The sequence below is a fragment of the Strix uralensis genome, chromosome 4 (assembly GCF_047716275.1).
Source record: "Strix uralensis isolate ZFMK-TIS-50842 chromosome 4, bStrUra1, whole genome shotgun sequence".
Lineage (NCBI taxonomy): Eukaryota > Metazoa > Chordata > Aves > Strigiformes > Strigidae > Strix > Strix uralensis.
This window is the reverse complement of record NC_133975.1, coordinates 114,337,387-114,365,321: the sequence shown is the minus strand read 5'-3', so window position 1 is coordinate 114,365,321 and position 27,935 is coordinate 114,337,387. Positions and strand designations below refer to the sequence as shown.

The 27,935-nt window shown below is 41.6% G+C and overlaps 1 protein-coding gene and 1 long non-coding RNA gene across 3 annotated transcripts; one reads left to right on the top strand and one right to left on the bottom strand.

Annotated features, from left to right (window-relative positions):
• Positions 1-93: 93 nt before the first annotated feature.
• Positions 94-11,731, bottom strand: CALM1 (calmodulin 1). 2 transcript variants are annotated; one of them, XM_074868589.1, is made up of 7 exons: positions 11,599-11,695; positions 8,497-8,527; positions 8,166-8,258; positions 7,436-7,579; positions 5,364-5,470; positions 3,743-3,878; positions 94-3,515 (listed from the first exon to the last, which is right to left on the bottom strand). In XM_074868589.1, exons 4-7 carry the CDS (start codon positions 7,503-7,505, stop codon positions 3,487-3,489), a joined length of 342 nt encoding a protein of 113 aa, XP_074724690.1. In that variant the 5' UTR covers positions 7,506-7,579; positions 8,166-8,258; positions 8,497-8,527; positions 11,599-11,695; the 3' UTR covers positions 94-3,486. The 2 variants fall into 2 exon arrangements, with proteins under 2 accessions (XP_074724690.1, XP_074724689.1); XM_074868588.1 differs by lacking the exon at positions 8,166-8,258 and having other exon boundaries at positions 11,599-11,731.
• Positions 11,732-12,042: 311 nt separating this feature from the next.
• Positions 12,043-16,520, top strand: LOC141943395 (uncharacterized). The gene is made up of 2 exons (XR_012628940.1): positions 12,043-12,937; positions 15,204-16,520. It is a non-coding gene; the product is annotated as an uncharacterized LOC141943395 (long non-coding RNA).
• The last annotated feature ends 11,415 nt before the right edge of the window (positions 16,521-27,935 follow it).

The window sequence follows — 27,935 nt, the reverse complement described above, 5'->3', positions numbered from 1 at the left end:
CCCCACCCCACCCCAGCAAACAAAACAAATGCCCCATACCTGGAAACATTTCAGTGCCTGAATTATGAATAAAATAAGCATGATAATGAATAATCTATGTTAAGCATTTTCTTACCCTTTATTTTTTCATTATGATCAGAAGAGGAATATGATTAACAGCAGTTTAAACTTTAGCAGTACAATTTCAGTATTAAATATAAAACTACACTGCAAGTTGATGTATTTTAAAAATGGTTATGTATACTCTAGCCTTAAATTTATGTATCAAATACAAGTAACTCAATTGTTTCTTGCCTTGACAATTAACATATCTAACAAATTTCAACAAGCCAGACATCCATCTTTTCCATTAAAAAAAATAAGCAAGCACACCAACTCTTATTCATAGCAAGGGGGTGTAACGATTCAACACTTTCCTGAGTGTTGTGCAAATAACAGGTTTGAGAAAGTCAGTTAAATAAGTGTAATGATAAACCTAAAGCTAAGCTGGAGGACCTTTTGATTAACTTCATATTTCATATATTACTTGCATCAGTTGAGAGCAACATGAGTTACAGAACTTCCATGAAAACAAGCCACTTACAAGCAGGTGGTTAAGCTTGATCAGTTTATTAAAAGGATTATATGACACGGTTGCCTGCAATAGCAGGGGACTGGATCTGATGACCCAGGAAGTTCTTTCCAGTCCCATGTTTCTAAGCCATGCACCAAGTGTATCCAGCCCACACTTTCACATTAGGAAAAAGCCAAAGCCACACACACACACTCTCACAGGAAAAAAAAATTTAAAAAAAAAAAAAAGTCCTTGATGACACCGTTTCATTTCTCTAGGTATTCACTATGCAGAAGGGAACAGAGCTAAAGTCCTGTACAGAGGATACATTTACTCGAGGTTGATGTGGTACTGAAGTCAGTTAATAATTAGATACCTCCAGGCAGATTCAGTTACAGGGCATACCAACACTGCACACTGCCAGACAATTTCTAATCAAGCCAAGAACCTCTCGCAGGAATGAGGTCTCTTTGCTAGCAAGCACAGAGCACACTGAATAAGCTAAAAGCAGCTGTTCTTAAATGAACTACCCTACCAACCGTGAGTGAATGACAGATAGATGGTAAGAAGCATTTACCTACTAGACAAGATCTCTCTGCACACTCAGGCAGAAGTAATTAATTCAGAGCAGCAACCATTGCTCCAACCTTGCCTGTCTCTTGAGTACGTTCTCTTTAAAAGCTGGTCTACAGAATCAGTGCAGCCATTCTCAAGCACTACCAAAGTAGCAGTTTGCAGCTGCCATGCAAGACACTACTTTCAAATGGTAGTCAGACATTCCCATCAGCGTGGCCAGTTTGCTAGGACAGTATACACAGCCATAGCAAAAAGCCTTTGCAACAACTAGAGATCTAAACAATTGCCTACATTCAGCCCATCTAACTTTTAGGCACTTGGTTAAGGTGTCTGGGTCCCTAGTCACCCAGAAATCCTCCCACCCCCAAGGAAAAAATAAAATTTAAAAAAAAAATATCACTGAAGGCAGATAGTCTCAATTGCCTTCTGGAGTTGTCTCTTGACCCCCACTGAGCAAAGCTGCATTTCAAGCAACCAAGTTCTTAACACAGGCACCTCAGTTAGACAGGATGAATGGAGACTTGCATTTCTTTCAAGAGATAGTATCAATACTCTCCAAAACCAAAGGCAATTAAGCAATTCCGGTTTGCAACTCCAGTTACGTTTGGAAACAAACTTACAGTCAAGTAATTAAGCTGTAGTCCCTCCCTCCCAACCATAAAAGCCTTCCAGATGGAGGCTCTGCTATTAAAAAAAAAAGCATTCCTCTTTCAAACAAAAGAAAGAGTGGACACTGCTGCTTTGCCACTCATTCGTAGGGGAGCTGAAGGATCAGAGAACACTTACTGAGAGACCTGGAATGACTAAGCACTGCTAGTGCATGCAAAGCAGAAGTAACAAGATGGTTTTTAAATTAACCCTAGTCCTCTTCTCCACCCCACAAAATTCATGCAAGTGTTTGAGAAAGTAAGTCAAGACATAACAGCCCCAGTTTCTAAAAAGGCTTAGTAGTTGTTGGTTTGTGGTTTTGGTTTGGTTTTTTTTTTACATATTGTAAAAGAAGTATCCTTTTGTTTTCTTTCTGTGGGTAGAGAAATGCATTTTTGGCATGTTTAAGAATCATAGGTATCTATGAAGTCCATGCTGTTTAAATTCTCCAACTAGCTTCTATAACCTGTCAAAAAAACATAAGCAACCTATACATGTTTCCCCAGTATTGACATGCATGCTCAGGGCTCTCCACTTTAGTGAAATGAGGTGTTACTTCTGTGCTGATAGTTGACGAGTCAGCATTACACGACTTTGAGACCAACTAAATTAACATTGTCGTAATATGAAAGGCAAGCACAAGTTCATTTATTTATAGCAAAGGTCTTGGGTTACAGGAGGTCAGTTCTTGCCATCTTGAAAAGATAGGGGATAACTTATTGCATACATGTGCATTATAATTTAGCAGCAAGTCATTCATAGAAACACTTCCCTCCTACTGCTTTTTTGGTTTATTATCTCAATTATATATATATTTTAGCTTTACAAAGCATTTAACACCACCTTTAAGTTAATGGTCTTTTATTGGAAAAAAAGACTAGCATTTACAACTTGGAATGGACATAAATTGTAATATCTTGAACAGCAATGTTGATAGTTGTGCTGAAGTCCACAGGCTACTCCGCCAGCTCCAAGTCATGGTACACAAGGTTTTAAAAATATGAGAGTCCAAAGATGCTCCCTTGGTGAAGGTTTCTTTTAAAAATTTTGTGAACGGTAACAGCCCGACACCCGTTTCACTATAGTGCAATGCAGACAATGTTAAACCAGTATTTTAACACAGACATGCCATCCATAGTTAAGATCATCGTATTTTTGGAGCACACTGCTACGTACAGGAGAACCATTCATCCTTTAGGGCATTTTCTCTAAGTTTTGCATCCTTCAACCATTTTGCTGCATACCATCCTGAGGTATAAACCAATTTTGAAGTAAACCAGCTATGACAATTTATACTACAAATTGAACTAGAATCCACTGTTGAACAAAAGAGTGGATCCTTTAGGTTGTTTTTTCCTTTTAATACAAATGTCTGACTGTGCTCAATTGTCAAGCTGCATGCATGAAAAACTGGCCAGCCCAAACAGTGTAATAGTCATTAGCAAATGGAACTTTTGAGTTCACTAAGTGCTTCCTTTTTTTTTATTTTCAAGGTAGTACAATTATTTATACTGTAAAACTGATGTTTAACTTTATCTTTTGGGGACAGGACCACCAACCATTACATGCAGTTTGTGGACAGAAGGTATTTTGACATTCAGTTTTGCTATACAGAAACAGAATGAATAAATGAACATTTTTTTTGCAAGAGGTAAGTAAAAGATTCAATTTGATTCTTCTAGAGGAAAAAAGGTGTAAAGGAGGTCTCTTCACTTTGCAGTCATCATCTGTACGAATTCTGAAAAGATAAAAAGTCACTGTGATTTATTGTTTCCAAAGTACTTCAACTGGTCTCTTAAACACACCTGGCATAAATAAAGCCCCTTTCACTGCATCTGAGTTTGTCCACAGAAGCAGACAACCAAATAAAACTGGTGTCTCAAGTACTAGAACTTAATGCCCTATGCAAAAGGCTTTTACTCAATCTGAGTAATGGCTCCGAGTCAAGACAATCATCTTTTTTACCTTCATAGTTGACTTGCCCATCCCCATCAATGTCTGCTTCTCTGATCATTTCATCTACTTCTTCATCTGTTAGCTTTTCTCCTAAGTTTGTCATAACATGACGTAGTTCTGCTGCACTGATATAGCCATTGCCATCCTGTGAGGAAAGAGTTGCATAAGGTCACGATGAACAATCCTGACTGACACTGATTAACTCTGAAGCTACATCCAGGTTTCCAGTAACTGCTTTTGAACTAATCTTACAGCACTTGGTACACTGTATAACCAACCCTACACTAGGTACTAGTCCCATTACCTTATGAAGCATGCATCCCACCATATCTTTCTACACAATTATTGTACCATAAGAATAACTGCATGCCTGATCTGTAGCTGTGATAAGGTATTTTTAATGCTTTTAAAGAGCTTTCAAAAATAAACACAGAAACAAAATGGGTTTTGTTTCGTCTCTGCTGCCTAAGCAAGCCCCACCCCCAAAAAAGACCAATTTCCCCACCAGCAAGAATAGTCAGCTTTCTCTTCTGTGTAATACTACCTCTACAACCAGACTGCAGGTGGGCAGGTTAGGCTTCTTGGATAAGACAATATAGAACAAACCTTTGAAGGAAGTATTTAAATTCATAAGGAGCTGTAAAAAGTTTCATGGCCAAAAAAAAAAAGAGTAAATGACACTTCTAAGTCAGTGCTCCCATTAGTAATATCCAAACCTAAAGGTCATACCTAGCCATTTCAGAAATTGTCCACTTCCATATACAGGAAGAATACAGTAGCAGCGGTTCATTATGTCCATCACCAGTAGATAAGCTACCTCAGTGCCTTTAAACACAAATCTAGTTTGCAGAAATAATCCCACAGGGTAGATGAAGTACTAACCAAATAATCTAATATTTCCTCCAGCACATTTTCAGGTGAATTACTAGAGACCCATAAAAAGGAAAAGTAGTAAGGCCTTCTCCCACACATGCATGTGCATCAGATTAGCAGCTGCACCAGCCATTACTCAACACAATTCTCTTGTAACATCTGTCATAACCAAGCAATCCAAAGACAGAAACCTATTCTAGAAATAACTGGCCTTCACCATGTATGCCCAGGTATCTTTAAAGAAGATGGGAGTTGAGCTCTTAAGTTTTCCTGAAAACGACCTCAAAATCCACATCTTTGAAATGGAACATGCAATACTTCATGTCACTCTGAATACCAATGACCTCATCATAGGTTCAAAAGCTTCCATAAAGTATAATGCCTTGTGCATCCATGCAAACATTTCCCCACTCTCCCAAAGTCAGAAGGTACAGAAAAATCCTACCCCTCCACCACCCCCTTTTCCCCCAAAAAAACCCAACACCCCACAAAGCATCAAGTTCTGCTCATCTCTGCTCCTAAGGAAAGGCCAGAAAGTGTTCCTTATGGATGAGCCTACAGCTTAGATCTGCTGTGTAAAGCAGGTAGCACCAGCCTGCAACAGTCCTGGTTGTTTCCAGAATAGTCCCTGCTCTGTTTCCAGTTCCTCTGCTTTTACTTAGAGGACTTTTTCCTTCTGGACAAGAAAAGACAAAACATTGAGGAAAAGATGGACATCATTACTGCTTCTAAAGAATATTTGTACTTTTATTAATACCTTGTCAAAGACTCGGAATGCCTCACGAATTTCTTCTTCGCTGTCTGTGTCCTTCATTTTTCTGGCCATCATGGTTAAAAATTCAGGGAAGTCAATAGTGCCATTGCCTTAATGAAAAGAAACTTCCAAAAATTAAACTTCCATGCTTTATATAAAAACCCCCAAAAAAGGCATTTAATTCAGTCATAAGGACAAGACAGGTCCTCTGTAAATCCTTCTATAAGAAGAACTGGATCTTCTCCCTAAATGGCTACCACTGCCTTTTTGCTATTACAATGTCACTGCAGCAACACAACAAAATGAACTGTTGCCTTCTCTCCAGGTCAAACCATACCATTTGCCACTCAAGTTGCACAGAAAATGTCAGTCTGATGCTCCAAGGTTAGCCCATACTAAGACTTATCTTTACTTCAAATCACTCCCCATAACTGTTTAGTTTCTTTAAAATCTCCCAATTGCTGTGGGAGACTCCTGAAAGGAATGCGTTATAAAGCTGGCACTACAAATCCAGGATATCTAAAATTTGAGAAAATTACATTTTACTAAGATGCTCATGTTGCTTGTTAAAAATCAACCTTCTTTTCAACATGTTGCACACCACAAAAGCAATGCACCATTTTAAGGGGCAACAAGGATCCGCAAACTCCAATGACATGAGAAAAGCTGCCATTACTTGGTATTTTTGATGAGCTTAGCAGTAGGTTCTTATAGGTATTTCACTGCAAAACTGAAAACCCCTGGTAACATTCAGGCCTCATCCCTAAGCTTTAATTTCTTCCTTCAAAGTAAGGATTCAAACTTCAGGCTGCTCAAAGCTATGAGAAAAGTGGTATGGTAAAGAAACAAGTTCTTTAAAACAGCAGAAACTAGATTTGTATAGTCAGGATTCAGACCTATATGCCAAAACCCCCACATTAAATAGTTTGCTGTGCAATTAAGATCTACCCATTGCTTGAGGGAAACATACAAACTCATTGGATAAGTACAGCAAAGAAGCTAAATAAATGCAATTTAAGAAAAATCTTTGCATCTTAGGGATCCCAGACTGAGACATACACAACTATTTATCATCATGGCCAGATTTATCTACCAGCTAAACCTGAATACAGGTCTCATACTGAGCTCTGAAAAGTCCTCAATGAACATGTAGAACAGCAAAGCATTCTGCCATGAAACAAGTTTAAACAGATAGGCAGGCATACTTACACAAACTCTACACAGCACTGCAAACCCTAAAGTTTTCAGTATCTGCATCCAAGGGTTAGCAAATAAGGTCAACTTACACTTCTAGGAAAGTAGTTGTAATTAATGTAGTCCAATAATCAGATAATCTATACTTTTGCCAATATACTTCCACTCTTCTTTTACAGATCTCTTAGAGAGAAATCACTGTCGTAACCAACATACAAGATCAAAGCCTTGACATCAATGACCAGGGGAAACCATTTTTCCTTTTTATAACTGTAGCCTTCCTGAAGTCTGAGAAACAAGATGTGCAGTTACCCATTCTGGCATCCATTTAAAATAATTCTGATAGACTTGATACAGGAAGGTTTTTCTGCTTTTGCCTCCAGTCCCTCTCTCTTATTGATATAATGCACTATATTAGACTATACAGTCTCTCCTTATTGTGTTTTCAGTTCTTGGAAGTTTAGCACTATTCCACTCCTAAGACATTTCTGGCCTTAGACAAAACAACAGACATTAGTACAGATACTAAGACCAACATGGGCTGATGAAACACATATAGAAAAGCTGGGTGAAAACACAGGTTAACAGCAGGTCAGGGCAGGTCAGATAGCAACAGAAAGCCAGTGACCCATAAAATATTAAAGACAAACAGTCTAATTTTGTCTCTGCCCCTCCCCTTTTTTAGATTCTCACTAATACTGCTAGCATCTTTGACTGCTGTGCAGAGAGCAATCAAAAAATTGACACCCCTCTGAACTTAGATCAAGTATTTTGAAACTGCTTCAAGAGATCAATGTCACAGAATCTTCTTTATGCAGTCCAAGCCCAGGTGTGGAGGTCATACATACTTAAGCACTAGTAACTACCTTTCCAACACTTACCATCAGCATCTACCTCGTTGATCATATCCTGCAATTCTGCTTCTGTTGGATTTTGACCCAATGACCTCATGACAGTTCCCAGTTCTTTTGTTGTGATAGTACCATCACCATCTTTGTCAAATAGGGAAAAGGCTTCCTTGAATTCTAGAGGCAGAAACAGTCCCAGAGTTTAGTAACATCACCAGCATGCAAAAACTGCATACTAAAAATGCACAATACCTGGTACAATTTTAAGAAACATTTTATCCAACTGTTCATGTATTGAGAGAATTAACACTCAAATATAAATAAAAAATTACTTACAGTACCAACATGTAATTTGCATAGTATATTCAAACTTATTTCATGTGGCTATTATCTGCATTACAACTCTATAATGCATTTCAACATCATCTTGCTTGAGGCACAGCTGCACCATAAACAGCAGCCACTTGGGATAAATGAAGGGACCCACCGGGTTCCCTTCATCATTAACAGACTTACAGGTACAATAAGTGTTGTCATTTACCACTTAAGGCAGCAGACAATAAGAATTTATGTCAGCCACAAGTGGGTGACTGGTCTCCAGAAGGTCAAATAATGCTCCTTCTCCTAACCAGTCTGAAATACAGACACTCTGATAGAAGTTATTTAAGAGACATTGGCTTATATTAATGTGTAGTAAGTCCATTTTAGATTTATTTGTTGCCATTTCAAGTTTATCTTCACTTTATTAAAAAGAAAATAGTACCTAGGTCTGCTTTGAATCCAAGAAGTTCACTTGAGTCTAGCAATTATTTCTGTTTGCAAGAAATCTAGAAGGACTTGGCTCAAGTCTGAAAGTCTAAAAAAAATCATTATCTGTAGTCCAAGGAACAAGCAGTCTAAATTAAGAGGCAATGAACCAGTAATCTTCCGGAACATTGTGGGTTTTTTTTTAAGAAAACGAGTGTTTTTAAAAAAGTGTTAGTAGAGTTGAAATTGTTAAAAAGTTTTTTTCTGTTATGTTTGAGATCATGTATTTTCTTCTAGTCACACAAGGAGTTAGCAAAAAAGTAATCATTTCTCATCAAGACACTTACCAGCAATCTGTTCTTCAGTCAGCTGATCAGCCTACACAAAGAATAGAACATTTTAGAATATTGTTTACCTCTAGCTATGCCAAGCCACAAGACACTTCCTCTAGATTTCAGTAGTGATTTATTATTACTTTCACAAAGCCACTTTCAACGCCTGGAATTCTGCCTCTGCAAGGAGATTCCACTCACCTACACCACACAGACATTTCCAAAAGCACATAAGCTGACTTGTTTTGAAACTGCACATGAAGAACAAGACATAACATCCTTCCACTTGGAGAATCCGATTTGGTCAAGTGAAGGACACAGGGCAGGCTCCTTGCAATTGGTCAGAGAGGCATGAAATCCTTAACAACAAGTGTTTGGGGTTTCACATCACATCAGATGTCATTTCCAGCAGTATAGCGACCCTAATACTGCATGGGGGTATTTGCACATTAGCAGACTAATGACAAGCGTGCCACCTAGTGATCTAACACTACTGAAGTCCACCCTCCCCCACCACACTGCATCAAGCATTAGCCTACTGTAAGCTTAACAGAAAGGACTATGCTGTGATATTAGGAGGAATTACTCCTCGGTATTATGGAGATTTTTGCTATTTCCGACAAAGAAAAAGCCAGTTCTCGAGCATCACATTATTTTTCCATTCAGCCAAGCAGCTTAAGGTGCCTCATGCTGATACGCAGGGATTTTTATACATCATTTTAAGTGGCAAGATTTAAAATGCCTGCTTATGACCTTCTGTACATCAAGAGACCACTGCTGCATCCAAAGGTATACAGCTCAATGGGCAATTAAAGGGGCCTTCCCAGAGCTTAACTGTGCTAACCACATCCTTCCAGAAGCCTCTCCCTTCTGCATGGTTAAAGCATCACAAAAAGCTCCCCTGTTTGGACTCAAAGGAGCTAGCCAGTTCTTTACAGAAAAATACGCATCTTCCTAGTAATTAAAAAAGAAAAACACCTGGGTTTTACATGTCTAATCAAAGATACTGGAGAATACAAGGTACTAACTCCTTTTAAACTCATTTTATTGGACAGCTTTTACTAATAGAACAGAGGATTTTGTAGGTCAGAGAAAGCAGACATCCTGCAACCCTTTTGTTCTAAAATACCATTATTCAAGTATAAAAGCCACTTAACTACAGCAAAGAGCAACAAATACAATGGAGAAATAACAGGCTATACAATAATCTGTTAAGCTCTTGCACGGGGGAATAGGGTAGGGTTGAAAGCCTGCTGTATGTTAAGTGACATACACAGATTTCACCTGTAAAGAGGTGTTGGGGTTTCTTTTTATGATGTTTTAACATCTGTATTTAATGATTCAACAATTCCCCATATGTACAAGTGGGTGAGGGGGACAAAAGGGAGAGAAATGCTAACAGGTAAAAGAGTTCAAATTTAATAAATCTTCTTTAATAACAGCAGAAAACTTGTGTTCAAAATCCAGTTCGACTTTCGGCATTCTGTGGTTTTCCAGAAAATGCAAGGTTTTACTTAAAGATTATCTAAGGAATTTACATAACAGACTCAATGCCCTGCAGAACAGGAAACAGAGCCACGCCTCGGCAAAAATCTCCAACCCACAGCACCGGCTTGCTGCCCCATTAGTCAGAACTCACTGGCTGTTTCTAAAAATCGGATTTCGGATTAAAAAAAAAACAAGAAAACCCACAAAACCCAACTTCGCCACACACTGCGATGCCAGAAGCGTGCAATCCAACCCCACACCGCCATGGGGTTCACCTTTCCGAGCAACAGGCACAGCCACTGCCCGCACGCCTGAGCTACAGGACAAAGGTACCCAGGGCTGGAGCCATCACCCCACCCAGCCAAGTCATCAAATCCTGTCCTGGTGATGTCAGCCTTCCCCGACGGGAAGGGGAGATGGAGAGACAGAGCCGAGGAACACCCAGATTGCCAAAACGCGATTAGAGGTCAGCCTGCAACTGTTTCGCCGCTCTCGTAGGAAGCGAAAAACCGCCGGGAAAATCCCAGCCCTTCCTCTCGCCCTCTTGTGCGAGGAGTCCGGGCTGGCGCCGCAGCGCCCGACGGCCGGGGGTGATGCGAGCTGCTCCCGGAGCCCACCAGCCAGCCGAGGCGGAAGGCGAGGCGGAGGCTGGCACGGCCCGGCGGGGGAGCGGGCGGCCCGCAGACCGCCGGGCGCAACAGGCGCCTCGCCCGGCCGGCGGCCGCCCCCTGCTGCAGTGCGTCCCCGTCTCCCCTCCCTCTCCAGCCGCCGGCCACACCACGTCCTCATCCTCCAGCCGGGAGGGCGCCCGGGCTCCGCAGCCAGCCTTCCCCGTCCCCCCCTCCCCAGCGGCGGGGGCAGCCGCTCTCCCCCCGCCCCCACCGAGCCCCCCGTGAGGGCGTTGGGCCGTTTCCAACCCAGCAACGCGCACTGCGCCCCGGTCCCCCCCAGCCGGAGGGTGCGCGGGGGCCGGGGAGGAAGAGGAGGAGACATGATGTAATGCAGACAGCGATGGGCTTCGCCGCCGCCGTCGCTGCGTTTTTCTGGGGGATGGGGAGGAGGGAGGGGGGGACGAGGGCGCAGTAGCTGCACTGCGCGGTGCCCTCCCCCGGGCCGCCCCCCCGCTCCCTGCGCAGTGCAGCTGGTGCCGGAGCCGAGCGGGATCCTCGCCCGCAGACCCGCGCCCCGCCCGGCACGGCCCCCGCCCCGCAACGCGCCCTGCCCGGCGGAGGGGCCGCGGCCCCGGGGAGACGCGCCCGGCCCTTTCCGGAGGGGAGCCCGCGCCGCATGCGGGGGAAGGCGAGGCGGGGCCGCGGCGGGAGGGCACGGGGCCGGGGCGCCCACACGGCAGGCCCCGGGGAAAGGGGAAGGAAGCAGCGGAAGAGGAAGGGCCGCAGCTCCGCGGCGATCCCGCGCAGCGCCACGGGGGGGTGGGGCGGAGCGGGGGGGTCATCCGCAGCCACCAGCCCGCTCACCCCGCGAGGACCCGGGCGGGAAGGGCTGCGGCCTCCCCCCCACCCCCCTCCGGGGAGAGCCCGGCTTCACCGACTCAACCCGACCATCCGCGGCTCCGCAGCGAGCCAGCCCCCGCGGCAGCCCGGGCGCCCCGCGGTCGGTCGAGCTACCTACCATGGCGCGGCGGCGGGCCCGGCGGCGGCTGCACGAACTGCGCGACCACGAGCGGCGGCGGCTGCTGCCTCCTCCCCGGCGCGGCTCGGAGAAGTGCTGGGGGTGTGAGCCTGCGCCGCCCCGCTATATATGTAGGGCTGTATCCCTCCGCCGGAGCGGGGCCTTTTTCTCTCCTCCCCGGCGCGGTATGTGTGAGGGTGACTGCGGCGAGCAGCCCTGCCCCCTCCGCGGCCCGGCCCCTCCCCCGGCGGGCCCGCTCCCCCCCCGCCCCCCCCCCCCCCCCCCCCCCCCCGGCGGCCGCTCGCCCCCAGAGGCGCAGCCGGCGGCCGCCCGTCCGCCGCGGGAGTCGGGGCCGCGGCGGGCTCCGGCCCAGCGGTTCCCCCCTGCCCTACTCCCGCCGTGCTTCTCTCCCCTTCCCCCGTCTCCTCGCCCCCTGAGGTAAGCGCCACGCAGGGACAGGCGGGTGAGCCCCTCCCCCGCCCGAGGAGAGGCCCCGCTCCCGGGGCGATGCGGTTGTGGCCTGCCGCGGGCTGCACGGCCGACCGACCCGCAGCCCCCCCGTCCCAGCCGAGGGGCGAGGGCAGCCTGGCCCCGGCAGTGGCCGTTTTCCGCCGAGAGCTGGTGCCGGCGGAGACCGCGGGCGGCGGCCGGGCCGGCGGGGAGAGAGTCGCCCGCCGCGGGGCTGCGTCACCGCGGGGACCCCGCTTCCTCCCCGCCGGCCCCGCGTCGAGGCCTCTCCCCATCTCCCCGACCCTCTCTAGGCCGGGACCCCCCGGGGCGAGGGGACTCTCGGCCGAGTTGGTGCCTTTTTTTTTTTTTTTCTTTCTAGACAGCATCCCCGCCGGCGGTGCGGTGGCCGGCGCTCCCCCGGGGAGCCCGGGCGGCACCTGGGAGAGGATGATGGCACGGGGAGGGGGGTGCGTTTAATAAAGCACATTCTTCGGGGAAATCTGAACGACAAGGGGGTACGACAGAGACTGTAAAGCTGGTATGTTGAAGCGAGCACAGCTGCCTTTTTTTAATCGTAGGGCTTTTGTCAAGTACCAAAATCTAGATGATGGTTAAATTCAACCTAGTGTCAGATGCTTTACAACTGACGTGTCACTTCAGCCTCTTCTCAGCAGAACGGCTGTGCGCTACAAGTGAGAGGCAGCAAAAGCACGTTCTGATGTCAAATGTTTTCTTCATGTCTCCTCTGGATTTGAGGATTTTGTCCACGAGCTGGTAATAACCCAGGTAAACATCATAGCATTCACACTGTACCTCTTCAGTAGGTGTAGAAGCACAAACAAACATGGAGCCACACTGGAATCAATGATTTTGGTTTCGTTCATGACAGGTAACCCTTAAGATTTTGAGCTTCCTTGTAGTTCAAGATATTTTTAGTTAAGGTTTTAGTTTGGGCCTCTCTCTGGACTGGGAGGCCAGCAGTATTTCCAGTGTGGTCACAGTTCCGGTGATCTGATTGCAGTATAGCACTAAATCTTTTAAAACACGTTTTTCAATTTTTCTGGTTTTGAAAAATCGTGCATACTTTCAGCCTTTGAAATAAAGGTGAAGTCAGTTGGGTTCTGTTTAACAATCTCAATAGCTCTACCACTGAAGTTACAATTTATTTGCTTGCCTTTCTGGAACACAGTGATAGGTTGGCAAACACAACAGTTACCTGTTTACAGTCTAGAAAGATTTCTCATAGCAAACAAAGTAGAATATTTAATGTGTCATAGTTTGGTCCCCAAACTATCCTAACATTTATATAGGAACTAGTATATGAAATGGTGTCAGAAAACCAATTTGCAGCTGGCTAGTCTGCAAATTATAGGTTTATAGACAGCTTCCATTTTGGATATAGAATGCCCAGCCTCCTATTTTTAGTATATTTTTGAAAAAACTACTAAGCAGTGACGTTGGGATTTTTTTTTTTTTTTTTGCTATGGAAGAACACACAAATTGAGTTTTTGTTTTCAAACCAAACAATTTTAAGCTCATATTTTCCCAGCTTAATTTCTTTATGGAAAATATGGCACAATATTTGATTGATGTGGGCTACAAGAGCTTTTGCTTGGATAAGTGAATCTTGGAACTCCCTGAGTCTCACAGTGATGTGTGAAGAACAATGTTCCTGTACAAATCATTCACCTCATTGTGCTGGTCTTATACAGGTGAAGGTCTCATTATTGAAACACTGAATTCTGTATAAATATTGGGCTAACAGATTTTACAGTTATCTCACAAAGATAAATCGCTAATGCAGTCTCATGGTCTTTAGCCAAAATCTTGGAAGACTGAAGGTATTATCCACTGTTATTCCACTAATTATTATCCATTATTATTCCACTAACATGGAAGGCTGAAGATATTATCAGGAGAATAATCTTACCAACATTTAAATGTGACGATTTAGAATGTGGGTGCCTTATTTCAGTCTCTTTAAAGTTCATTTTAGGTGCATGTAATATGTTCTTCCATTGATCCAAGCCTTCACTTACTAAAAAGTGAAGGGATTAGATTTATCTGTTGAGGAGAGACTATGAGACAAGCAATTAAAATTTATGTAGATTCTCTTACAAACTTATCAGCATTACAGCATTTGGACATACGTGAAGAAACTTGGAAATGCAAGTCACATTCAATGAATGTTGCCAAAGATTAACAGGGCCTTTGAGTAGAAGGATTGCTGTGCATTTATTCCTTTTTTGTTGTTGTTTTTAACTTTTTGTGTCTACTTTTGCTAACTCTTGATGGTTCACGCTAATAATTAGTTTATACTAAAAATGGAATTTTAAAATAAAGTTACTTCTAAAGTAGTTTGGAATATAGTTATCTTGCTTTATTTAAGAAAAATTTCAGGCTGATCAATTAAGGTACCACAATTAGGTTCTGCAGTAGTTTCTGTTAAATTGCATCATTCCGTATTTGAAAATATTTCACAGCTAATGGTCCAAAATAACATTCTGACTAAGGGGAATTTTTTGTCCTAATTTGACATATGGCAGTGATAAATGTAAACAAAAAAGAATACTAATGTTTTGCTGCTTATTTAATGTAGAAAAAAACCCTCACCTAAACTGGCATCTGCCTGCTCCTTGAAAATTTGCTTTCACTCAGTTGTACAGCTAGATTGTGATCAGTATTCTTTGTTCTCTTAAAATTTACATTCAGTTGTGGGCAGGCAAGTAATGCCCCTGTCATTCCAATGACATACAATGTCAAATGATTTGCCAGGATCTTCTACAGTCTCATTCAAAATCTCCTGGATCTCAGTGGGAGCTGGACCGGGCCATGGAATTACTCAGTATTTGTGCCTAAAACCACAGAACTTGGCTATCCCATTGCTAGAGAGCTTTTTTATGAACAGAGGGCTATGCAATAGCTATGAAGATGAATTTCTGACTGGATAAATTTACTGTTCTAAATTATTTTACTCTCTATCACTAAGCATGCATTTGTTGACTTGCATTTAAGCTGTAATATTAACAAAAGATGATTTTACAAATTTATTAGTTGCAGTGAAAGACTTCCAACCATTCTACCTAGTATTACCATTTCTAAATTTTGTCATAATATGATAGTAAGGTTACAGTGTTGGTCTCTTGTTTCTGTAGAGATTTAACATGTCCATTCTTTGGGAGCAGCCTAAGACAGAAGAAGGAATTCTGTTAAGAACTTGGAAAAATAATAAACCTTACTACTTACATGCAAGGTGTGTTTTTCAACCTTGGCTTTGTTAACATAAGCACTGAAGAACAGGGCCTCACACATAACAATAGTTTTCTCATATTATATATACATAAGTTTAAAAAAGAAATCAAAATGAAACCATTTTCAGATATCTGCCCTGGGAGAATGGATGTGAGAACAGATGGACACAAGTTTGTCATATCATTTAATGCACAGCTGGGAGACTGATATTATGGTGATAAGCATAGATAACTAGTGTATAATAAGTTAGAAGTATAAGAAGCCAAAATCAAGTATATACGTGCATTCAACATCTGTGCAACTGGAACAAATTCATAATTAGTTTTCGTGGCTATAATATTGCCAGTTATATGTGTGAGCTACCCAAACTGGGTTTGAATTTGTTGTACTGCTTTTGAAGTCAATTGGAATTCTGTTGGTATCTCAGAAAATAGTTTTTTACCCTCTCTATATATTCTGCTCATATAGGCAATGTTTTTTGGGGAGACCATTTTCCACAAAATTAATGTTTCTAAATGCCATTGGCAGCTGTGAAAATCTAAGCCAGTATCCTTATAAAAATACTCTATGAGCTTCACTAAGACTGCAAATAAGTGGGTGGAACTCCATTGAAATAAAAAGCTAGAACAGAATTGAATTTGACCACATTTATACAAGATGTGAAAATAAAAATTGCTTTAATCTTAACATTTAAATTTCCAGACCTGGTAGCTCTTATAAATGTGAACATACATGTTCCTGTTTCATTTTTGAGAAGAAAAAATAAAACCAAAATCCCCAATCTTTTATACACTTGTGGTTTCTTTATATTTGCTTCATTCCCACTGGTGTGTACCAAAATCACATATAATTATGGATTTTCACTGAGCATTAAGTGTTAGAAGGCCGTCTATGTAATTGAGTAACAGTAGTTGCTACCTACATTGAGTGTCCATTTTCTTGTGATATAAAACTGATTTAGCCATTGGTTAGAACTAAATTATTTACACATTGCAATTAAATTAGTGAATCCTTTTCTATGTAGCTATGTAAATTGGCATCCTTGAGGCCCGATGATTTGAAAAGTTTTGTGTGTTAAACTTAGGGCAGTTTGAGTTGGGAACCTTAAAGATCCTGTCTTAAAAAGATGTGCACAGAGCGGGGTTACAGACCTGCCCCCATACATAAACTCAGTCATACATCTTGCAGATTAAACATTATAAAATAAATCTTTTAAACCAAAGTGCTTTTCCCTTTTTTTACACTTGAAATGTAAAATAAATGAAAAAAGAACAAAACTTTTTCACACAGTCTTAAAAAAACATTTCTCCATAATCCTATAGTTCCTTCATAGTTCTCTAGAAACACTGGAGTATGTGAAAACAGGATTTTCCTTCTCAGTTTTTGTAATTGCCAGTTTCATAGGAAGGTAAACATTGGATGATTCATGATATAAACAGAAGTTACTTGTTCCATTTTTCTATTGTTTATGTTTTGTTATCGTCAGTGTTTTTACAGATAAAAGCCAAATTGTATCCACTATTTTTCAAGAATCAAATGCAGAAGAGGACAGAACGTTTAAGTGATTGCTAAGTATTTCATGTTTTTACATAACATTGTCAAGCGTACCTAGGTCACGCTTCTTCACTGTTGGATACATGTATATGAACTATATTCCCTGACAATGATTCCAGTTAAAACATCTGTCAAAGAATTTTTTTTTTTTACCACAAATTATGTATGGGAATAGTCATTCTAATGATAGGAAAAGTTCTGTTTCTAATTTCAGTAGACGAATTCCTCAAATTTTTAAATGATACAATGTAACAAATAAAACAATTCTTAGTCGGATTCACCTTATTAGGAATGGCTTGAGTTTGCATTTCATTTCTTAAGAATATGCTGGAAAGCTGAGTGGGCCAAAACCTGGCTTACTTTATAGGTTCAAATTTCTGTCTTAGAACTAATAGATGAAAGCTGAACAGATGTTGCTGTTAGCTACAGATTTTGAACCAATATATAGCTTATAATGGCATAATAAACAAAGGTAAACAAATATGCTTCAGAATTTCAGTCCTGAAGAAAGGTTGGAAATCAGTTCGTTCAATTACAGTACTGGTTGTTTCTCATTTCAGTTTGTCCTAATTAACATAGAAAAAAAAAATCTTCAAAGATAGGATTGCTTTTTTACATAATGGAAATAATTAAATGAGCCATTTGCACTGTTTTTTAAACCTCTCCTTTGTCCATGAGTAATTCATTTTCTTCTGAATATTCCTGTGGGGCAAATTGGGACATTAATTTTGCAATAAAAGTCCTAGCTAAATTTAACAAATATATATATGAGAATATATATGACATAGGTAGACAGTTATGTAAAATCGAGATACATCCTCTAATGGCCAAGTCTCCCTTAGTTAACCCTAAATTGTAATTGTGTAGTAGGTCTATGTTAAAAAAATTTTCATTGGGTCAGGTACAGCTGTCATAAGTCTTCATGCTACAGCTAGAGGTAAAAAATTCAACAACTCCACATACGCAGTTCAAGGGTGATCATAATTTTAAATCAGAATCATAGTTTCTGGTACAGATTTTCAGCAACTGTAAACATGCCCTGAAGTCAATAAATCCATGTTAATTTGCATCAGTTAGGAATTTATTCTTCCCTTCCTTTCTCTCACACACCCAAGACATGGAGTTTCTATCAGTTTGTCAGATTCCTTGGGATAAGAAGCTACAAGATCAAAACTACCTGAGTTAATTGGATGTCAAATACTGTGGTCCAAGAGACATCCAGTATTCTAATCCACCATACTATGGAGCTGGCCTGAGGTGAGAAGTATTATACATACATCCCAAATTACAGATGCTGGAAGCCAGAATCATTGCCAGGTGGTACTCTTCTTCAGTTGTCTTAAGTACAAGAAGAAAGCTAGAGAATCATTACACTTCTTCAGACAGCTATTTTATGTTGTTTGTGCCTGCATCAGCAATAAACCCACCTGATAATGAAATAACTTCTCCAACTGCCTGATCACCATTTTGGGGGGGCGAAAAAACCCTAAGTTTTTCAACAACCTGGAAGATGCATTTCTAGTATCAGTTCCCAGAAACTGTAAAAATAAATTCCAGTCTCCGCAGTCTATTGCCAGAGAGCCAACAGACTGCCTCTCCCCTAGGAATCTGGCATGGCAGTACCTAGGAAATCGCCTCCTGAGGGCTCGTCTTTTTTAAAGTCTTTTAGTGAAAAGAATTTTTAAAACAACAGGAACATCTGATGCCTCCAGAATATAGGTTCTGATATCCCCATTAAGGTTTCTCTTTGATCCAGTTCTTTATCTAGAACTTCAGGTTTTTACCTTTGGGGGCACTAGCACATGTGAAGTCCAGCCTCTTAAAATGTCTGACCCTCAGACATTGTGCCTCCATCCTAAAGCACCACACATCATTGAAATTCCAGAAATGGTAGCAAGAAAACCCGTCTTTGTAAACCTGGAAAATAGATCTGTCCCATGGGGCCTGTCTTCCCAACATTTTTGTGAGGGTACAGTTCACATCAGCTACCTAATTAAATCTCTGTTCTGCCTGCCTTATTCTGAGGCTGTCAGCTTCTGTGAAATAAGAATATGCCTAAAATCTGGTCTGTCCCAGACATCCAGCACTTTGTGCACACCTTTCCTGGCAAGCAGCATCGACCTTCCCCACAGTATGGCTATTTGTTATTATTTTTGTGGTAGCAGAAGTATGCTAGATGCTAATGAAGTACTTGTATTTAGTAAGTGCACTGTTATGTGGTGCTGGCTGTGAAGCTGTCAGCAGCGCTGTTAAAGAGCACAAGCCTAACACAAAGGTGCACTGCACTGAGAATGGGATTTTTATGCTATACGGAAGGGAAGTACATTTAATGAGTTTATTTTGGTTAGCCTTCACTTTCGTTTCGGGTCTGCCAATACTGACATCATTTTTCCAAGCAGGGAGCACCATCTAAGACTTCTCTGCATCACTATCCTTGGGGTGGGCCTGTGTGTGGGCTGATGCAGTGCTCAGCACTCCAGATCATTTCACTTTGGCATCCATTCTGCTTCTGCTGTCTCTATCTCCATATTCTATTTTAGGTGCTTACAGAGCACCAATCTCCTTAACTAAAATATAACTGAAACAAGATATTCAGCATCAAATAAGCAAAAAGCAAAAGACTCAAAATAGACTTTTTTGTTATTATTATTATTATGGGGTTAAATCTCTTAAACATGGATATCTTCCTACTCTTCCTCCCACTTCTTTCTTTAGTTTGTCTCATCTTGTTGCCTCCTCAGGGACATACTGCTGGCCCACAAGCTTCTGCAAAAAAAAATTAACTCTCTTCTCTGATGGGTCCACGGGTGCCAAGTAGCCATCTAGCTTAATTCTTGCAAAAAAAATGTTATCATTAGAATTTTGACTGTCCTGAGATCCTTGCATTAATTCCGCAGCCTCCAGTGGGGCCAGGGAGCGTCCTTTAGAGAGTGAACCTCTTTAGATACCCTTGCCAGGCCCTCGTGCAGGTTGTTCCAGCTGGATGTTTGATAAGGTAAGTGATCTTGCGCTGCTGTCCCAGGCCAGCAACCGCAGCGTTGCGTTGGCACAAAGACACAGCTACTTCAAAGTAAGGTGTATATATTATTTGTCTGTGGGTATGGGGAAGGGGGTGGATTTTTAACCAGGCATCCCAAAGGAACAATATGGAGGAATAATTGTCGATATGCTGAGGACTTCAGTTTGCTACAGGATATCTAAGTAATTTGGTAAGACACCAAGCTTCCCTAATCACCTACTCCTCGTTACAGGGCCTGTATTTCTCCCGGGTGCTGTGCACTCAGCAGTCAGCAGTACAGGTACTGCTTGTCGCTCTCAGAAGTGCCATGGCTGGCATTCACAATTAACTGAAAGCCATTGCAAGGCTCTCAGCCGTGTCTCTAGCAAATGCCATTCTCCGGCTTGGCACAGACAGCTCTGCAGCTCCTCTGGAGTCACTTTAAAATCTGCCTGAATAGAGGCTTTAACTCGGCTCGGCTCTGGTGACTCTCCAGGCTCCCGGTCTCCATGCAGGGACTGCTGATGACGATTAACATTATAACCAACCGCAGGGGCCCGGGCGGCACAGAGCCTCCTGTAGCCTCCCGAGAGAAACTTCATTTCCCCCCCCTCGCCCCCCTTCCCGCAGACAGCGGGGCCGTAGCGGGCCAGGGCGGGAGACCTCTGGGGAAGGGCTCTAGGCTGGGCTCGGCCGGGGCGGTGGCCGTTAGCCGCTCGGGGGAAGGCGGCCGCCGCTCAGCTGGCCCGGCAGCAGCACCCCGCGCCCCGCCGGGTCCCACAGCGCCAGCGGGGGAGAGGTAGCGGCAGAAACGGCGGCAGTAACGCTAGGGCATCCTCCCTCGGCGGACAGCCGCCGACAGCGAACTCCTCGCCCGCGCCTTCGCTAGCGGCAGGGCCTATATACTCTCGCGGAAGGTTACCGTGCGCTGACACGGCGGTCCCGACGGAAGCGGTGCTGAGGCATCTGAGGCAGCACTTTGTCAAGGAACGCCTGATTGGCTAAAGGGACTCTGCAATGGTTAGCTGGTAAGAGTCAAGCCCTCTGATTGGTTGCGTTGTACCTGCAATGCGTCAAGTGAAGATGCTGGAGTGCGTGTACTGGAGGGCTTCTGTGGGGACGGGGACGCCGTGGTCGGCCGCCGCTATGGCGGCAGGGGCCGCCGCCCGCCGCCTCGCCCTGGGCGCGCCTGCAGAGGCTGGCGAGGTCCATGGGGCTCTCGGCCCTTCCTGGCTGTATCAGCAGCCCTAGCGCTAGATTTCCCGCCTCTTCATGGTGCTGCAGCTTGCAGCAATAGCAATTGTTTGGCTCATGAGCCAGAACTGGCAGGAAGAAGGTTTTTGGCGGTCAGTTACCTCTTTAGAGCTGGGTTTCTGTATCAGAAAGCAGCAGAAAGACAAAACCACTTTTCTCATTCCTTCTCCATAACACAGGGTGACAGAGGTACAAATGTGGCAATACAAATTTGCTTATTCTGCCCTTCCAATGTGGTGTGAGAAGCATTTCTTGGACTGCTGCTCGAAGTGACAGTTTGAGTGACAGTTGGAGGAGGATATGCACGATAAAGTGATGAGTGATCTCTTAAATATCTTGCTGAAATGCTGCAGAATCTTTCAACACAAAGAGATGCTTCTGCAAAATTAGACCCGAACTGCAAAGCTGTACAGAGGCATGCGAGGTTGGCCCGCTTCCATCAGGGACTTCGGGACATTGTTGGGTATCTCCGGCCCCTTGGGCCTGGCCAAAACCCACTGCAGCCCTGTTGCATAAGGAGCCGCAGACATGCCGTAACCACTTGTGTGGGATTTTTTTTTTTATGTTTCTAATTGAAATAAGCATAGATAAACTAGAAGCAAACAAATAACAAAGCCTTCTTTGCACCAGTAAGAGGCTTACAGGACCACTTTAAAAATGATGGGAGTTTCAAACCAGCAAAAACTTCCTGGCACATCTGCAAAGCTAAATACAATAACCTGTCTAAATGTAGAACTAGGTTACAGACACTCATAATATTATCTAAATTCTTCAGTATTTCTGTTATTGGAGTGTTTTCGTTGCTCTTTTTCAAAATCCCATTCTTGAAGAGTGATTCAGCAAGAAGTCTGCGAATGTGTCAGTGAGCAGTATTTTAAATAAGGTTTCACTGCTAAGCAATTATTAAAGAGCATGTTTACATATGAAAAAATTGCAAATTTGCATATGAACATAACGGCCCAATTTCTTGACTCTAGTGAAAGTTTTCTTCCTAACTACAGTTTTCAGGATAACATTTCTGATCTGCTATTGGAAGCATTTTGAGTTAAATTCCATGGTAATTTGTTTCCTTTATTCCATTTGCTTACTAGGAAGTAGAACACTTTTTATTTTAAAATTACCATGATTTCATTTTCACAGCCTTACTGAGTACAAACTGCTTGCCTGCTGGCATGAACACTTCTTACTGTCTTTTTTCCAAATAATTCTTTCAAAATATTAAAAACAATCTAGCCACTTTTCCTTGTAGACCTAGCCAAGTGGAACAAGTGCAATGAAACCTTTATGAGAAAATTATATGCCCGTGTAATTATAATTATAACGTTTATGAGTGAGGGTTTGCTAAAAACCATAAAAGCAAGATTGCAAGCTCGTTCCATTTCTTACTTGATCATTTAAAGTATGATAGCATTTTTGAAAAATTCACATTTGAAAATCTTAGGTCTAAAACAGCTTGAGGTCTTAACAAATGGAAAGGAAATGGGTATAAAGCACTGGTAAAGGCATCACACAGTATTCTCTAGAACAACCTTAAACATGGTATATTAGTCATAAAGCCAGTTTGTTGTATTAATTTACTATAATGACTGTACAAATAATAGAACTACATTAATGCCAGAGAACCTGAAAAAAGCTTTTAGAAGTGACATTATTGTTCAGTGGGAAATAAATATACCAATTTCAGGGTTAGCAAATAAATTATTGTTGCCACAAATAGTCTTCTGTAAAGCAGGCTGTTTAAAAGATATATTCAAGAACTCTAGTGTGTTCAGGACAGCAATTGTATTTTAAGAATTAGCTTACTTTGAGCACAAGTTGCTAGAATGAATCAATGGGAATAAATACCAATTACATTGGTTTATTAGAAAGAGTTACACTGGTCAAGTTCAGGTAATTCTAAATCAATCAGGTCTGAGTCATAATGCTACATTTTATTTTTTTATGAGTGCTCTATGTAGGCCATGTCCAAAGCCAACAGTGAGTATGGGAAAGGTAATACGGAGTAGTAAGCAGAGTTTGTTACAGTTCTAAATACATCACATTCAAAACATTCTGACTAAAAACATGAACCATCCATTTAAAGCAACCATTTTAAAAGCAATATATTTACAGCAATGTCATTACACCAGCATCTGTTAAATATGTGCAGGTCTGCCATCTTATGGAGCCTGAATGGTACTGCCAAATAACAGAATATGGAACTACATGTTTATATTAGGAGAATAGTTCAAATTTTTCCATTTCAGGTAATGCGTTATTTCTTCTAAAACTTACACCATTTTGGCTCATTGCTTCTATTTGACACGTATATTTATTGCGTTTATGTATGCATGCAAGAGTACACACGTAAACACAGTCAAAGTCTTTACAGTTGCAAGTTCAAGCATGGAAAAGCTGGGAAGCATTAAGTTGGTTGTTTACATTATATGACAGCCTTGAACAACATCATGATGTGCTATTTTTTTCTTCAGGACCACTTATTCAGCATTCAGGTTAGATGGTGCTATTTAGTGAATAGCTGTTTGGAATTTTGCTTTAGCCTCTTTGTTTGGAGTGTGACTATGCTGTATTCACTGCAAGCTAGTCAAGCCCTGTTCTAAAGACAAAATGATTCATTTCTATATGGGCTTTTCTGTAGCTGTTATTATTAGAGTATTATTATGAACAATTTTGAATGAAGTTTGTACAGGCCAGGACAGACAATCATCATGGAAATTTTCAGCCCAAGTGATTAAAGTTTGGCAAAGCTATTAAAGTTGCTAAAATGATGCTCTTTTGTTTGTTTGTTTGTTTTTACTTTCTATTTTTATAAAAGCTGATGTCGGATAAACTCAGTAAGTGACTTTTGGGTCAGCCAAGAAAAAAAGCACAACACAAGAGTGTTATAATTAGTACATCAAGTAGTATTATACATTATTTTCTCTTTAACTGGTGCAAATTTATTTTTAGGTGAAAAGGATTCCTCAGGAAGACCTTATTGCTTTGCTTTTGAACAGTTTGAGGTGAGTTAGGAAAGTGGTTAATCTAAGTGGTTGTGATACTGTCAGGTATTGCAGTGGAGCACTTAAGATGAGCAAATTGTCCAGCATTCCATGAAGTTTTGCAGAGTTTTACCAGTTGCTGGAAAATCTGGTAGCACCTGGAATCTAAACACTTAGGAGGATGTCTGATTTCACTGAGCTGTACCTGTAACTAGAAAATACTCTACATTATATTTTCTGTCATTTGCAAATCTACCTTGATACTCTTGCTGGGAAAAGACACTGAGCACAAACTGCCATTTAGATTACTGTCAACTGAATTTGATGATGTGAAATACTACTTACCACCACAATAAAAGTCTTATCATAATTGGTTTAGTGCAAGAACAAATGGAGTCATCACCCTTTCAGTTATTTCCCAGTTACAAGAAGGGTTTTATTCCCCCATTTGACCTTGCTTGATTGTAGTATCATGTTTTCATATGTGTCAGAATCCTCTGACCTCAGAAACTCTCTGACCAGGTTCTTTTAGATACTTTGCATGGGAGTTTTATGTTTAATATCAAATTTATTTACTTGATATATTCAGTGTTACATGGGCTTTTGATTTAGAAGAGTGATACAGCAATGCACTGAAATCACAATGCAAGGATAGAATAGGAATTGCAATATACAGGTGAATCACAATAAAAACTTAATTCTTGTTATGAGTCTGTATGCTCTGTCATGATGCTGGGCATCCATAGTCGCCAGGAAGGAGTACGTGGGTTGAAGTCCACTCAAGCCTGTTGTTCTCTCCAAAATGCATGTTGTTGGTTGTTCAGTTTCTATACTGGTTTTGACTGAGCCACGTATACACTTCTCCCCTACCATGTTGGTCTGGCTAGCTCAGGAAGACATTATTCTCTAGTAGTTATCTCGGGGAAGGTTGTTTACACAGTGTGATCACCCACTGGTACAGCCGTGTATCTAAAACAAAGGTTACCCTCCAGTCCCCTTGGTGTTGAGGTAAGTTCAGCTTTAGGATAGTTGGTAGTAATTCTTTACAGTCTTCCTTGACATACTTATTTTTTTGCTCATCTTCTCTGAGCCTGGATTCATTGTAGGGGGTGTAGGTTGGTTCCATTCTGCCCCTTGGCTCAGCCCAGCATTCAGCAATTATTGGTGTTGCACAGTGAGCTTAATACATTCCTCATATGAATTACCAGTCCTCTTGCCTGTGCATGATGAGCGTGAGAGCGTATGGGAAACCAGTTATTTACAGGTTTAGTATGTGATTTAACTTGAGTTAATAACAGGTACTATTTGACTTTAAGGTAACAGGTCAATATGAAGGTTACAACAAATAACAATACGATGATTATTAACAGTACAAGCATAAGATTTAACATTCGTTTCAATACATTCATAGTTTTGGGGACAAACCTTTAAAGATGTCATACCAATGATGTTTAGTAAGGCTGGTTTCCACTTTCACTAATTGAATCAGTTCATTATTATCATATACCATTTTTACTTGTCTTTCATCTAAATATTTTCCAATTTCAGACAGATGTTGGGTACCCTTGACATTTTGTTTGAGAAAGTCGTCTTGTGGATTGAAGGTCACTTTGTGTTAGTGTATCTTAAATGGTGTGAAATAAGACATTTGTTTAGTCAACAAGAAGTTAACCTGTAAATCTGATTGGTTATTTCATCAAAAATATATGTCGTATTACAGCAGCAAATGTTGCCAGGTCCAAAATTTACATCATCTTCAAAGTGGATGGTATTGAAGGTGGATACAGACACACATCTGAAAACATTGCCATATACTCATATCTCATTACTGTAGACATGCTGCCAGATGCAGATACCAGAGGAGTGTTTCATCCTGCATAATTCTGGAGCTCTGGGCATGGTAGGGCAGGTCCATCCTCAGCCTGATAGCCAGCTGTTGTAGTGTTTACTAATTTCATAAATTTCATATGTATTACAATGCAAACAATCTCCTGATACTATAGGTATCCACATTTTCCAGACTTAAGGAGTGACAGCAAATTGGCATAAGGCTATGATTTTTGTATGAGTGGCACTCATCTGTCCAATTCCTAGCAACTGGAATGTTAACTCCTCTGTAGCTGCATTATAATAAGGGCCCTCAGTAGTTTTAAGCCATCGTCCTTTGAATTTGTCTTTCACAGTCAGGGAACATTGGTCTAAGGTTTGTCTTTGATTACTTTCAATGGCTACCCAAATCTGATTAACCTAATATATACCAGCTAATTGAAATCAAATACAAGATAAAACAGAGCTGGCTTCTTGTGGTATGGTTTTGCTGGTTAGTAATGGGGACCACAGTGATAGATTAGTGTGTCACTAAATGTGCCAAGGACCTTGCCAGTCTCGTATGTAAGTTTATAAAGCTGTTGGTAACCAGCTTGCAGTCATTTGGTTACACCAGCTTTCATTTCTTCCAATATTGATAATTTATTTGCTAGAGTGTCAGTATCAAATGAATTCAATATTCCTGATCCTGTACCCATTCCACCCAGCAAAGTTTGCATGATACCTCTTTTAGTTCTGTGTCCTGTTGGTGAACGATTTTGTAGCCACGAATCACAGAGAGGGACACTATATTCAGCACAAGTCTTGTTCCATGTACTAGTGCTTACGTTGGTTAAGTTCAGATGTATGCTCATTGTCATTAATTTTGGAGCCATAATCGTGGGATCTCATCCATCATGCAGCTGCATTAAGTAAAGGAGTACCTTTGTTAAGAGGTTGTTTTGATTGCTTTGTAAGGTATGCAATCAGGAACAAGTGGTATCTTAATTTTGTACATTTACATCAACTTCCTATTGATTATTAGCAGTGTTCGTGGAAAAAATGCTGTATGTTACTATGTTGTTCTCGCTGTTGACAATTCAAGCATAATCCTTATGAGCCATTGAAGTATAATTAGTTGCCTTATATGTCTGTAGTACCCACTTCATTTTATTGTTAAAATAATTTGCAATTTGCCATCCAGTATTACATAAAGTCAGGTTAATTTTAGATTTTAGGATTACTGTAACATTATGGTGTACTATCAGTCCTTGACCTTGTGCTAATGCAGACAGTATTCTTGTAACTAGTTTCAAAGTTGGGTTTTCCTGTGAAAGACATCTAGGTCTCGGACATAATCCAAGCCACAGTTATTGTTAACTTACTCCCTGTAGTGTCTACAGAATCCCGTACTCCTTTTCCTTTGTAAAACTTTTTTAAAATGTAAAACGTTTTTAAAATGTGATACATTATCAGATTGTATTTCTCTGGGCAAGGGAAAAGTATCAAACCATGGGTTTAAACCAGCAATGACTGCTGGACCAGCTGCAGCTTGGGTGTGGTGCACATTCCCTACACCACTGTTTCTACTCCTGTGAGGATGTATTTCCAGCCTTCAGGTGTTCACTTCAAAGGACCAATATAATCTACTTGATGAGTTTCTCAGAGTAGTTTACCTTCCCTGAGACTGGAAAACTGTTGTCATTTTGACAGGTACTGTACCATTGTTTGAAAAAAATGGCATGTGTCTACAGTATGTATTGCCAGAGCTTTTGTCACAGGCCATCCTCTCCTTGCAGCCCATTGAAATAAATCATAATTCCCAGTGTGTCCTAGCCATTCCTGTACCCACTTACTAGCCTTTCTGCCTCGAGTTTTGCAATACATTTATTTTAGCTAAATGATCAGCCATTTGATTCCACTTTGCCTCAGGGTTTTTAGTTTTTGGTGGGCAGATACAAGTCCTATGGATATGCACTTAGATTGGTCTGTGTACAGTGTGTTTTCCTGATATGTCTCTACCATTTACTTGCTGATTGTTT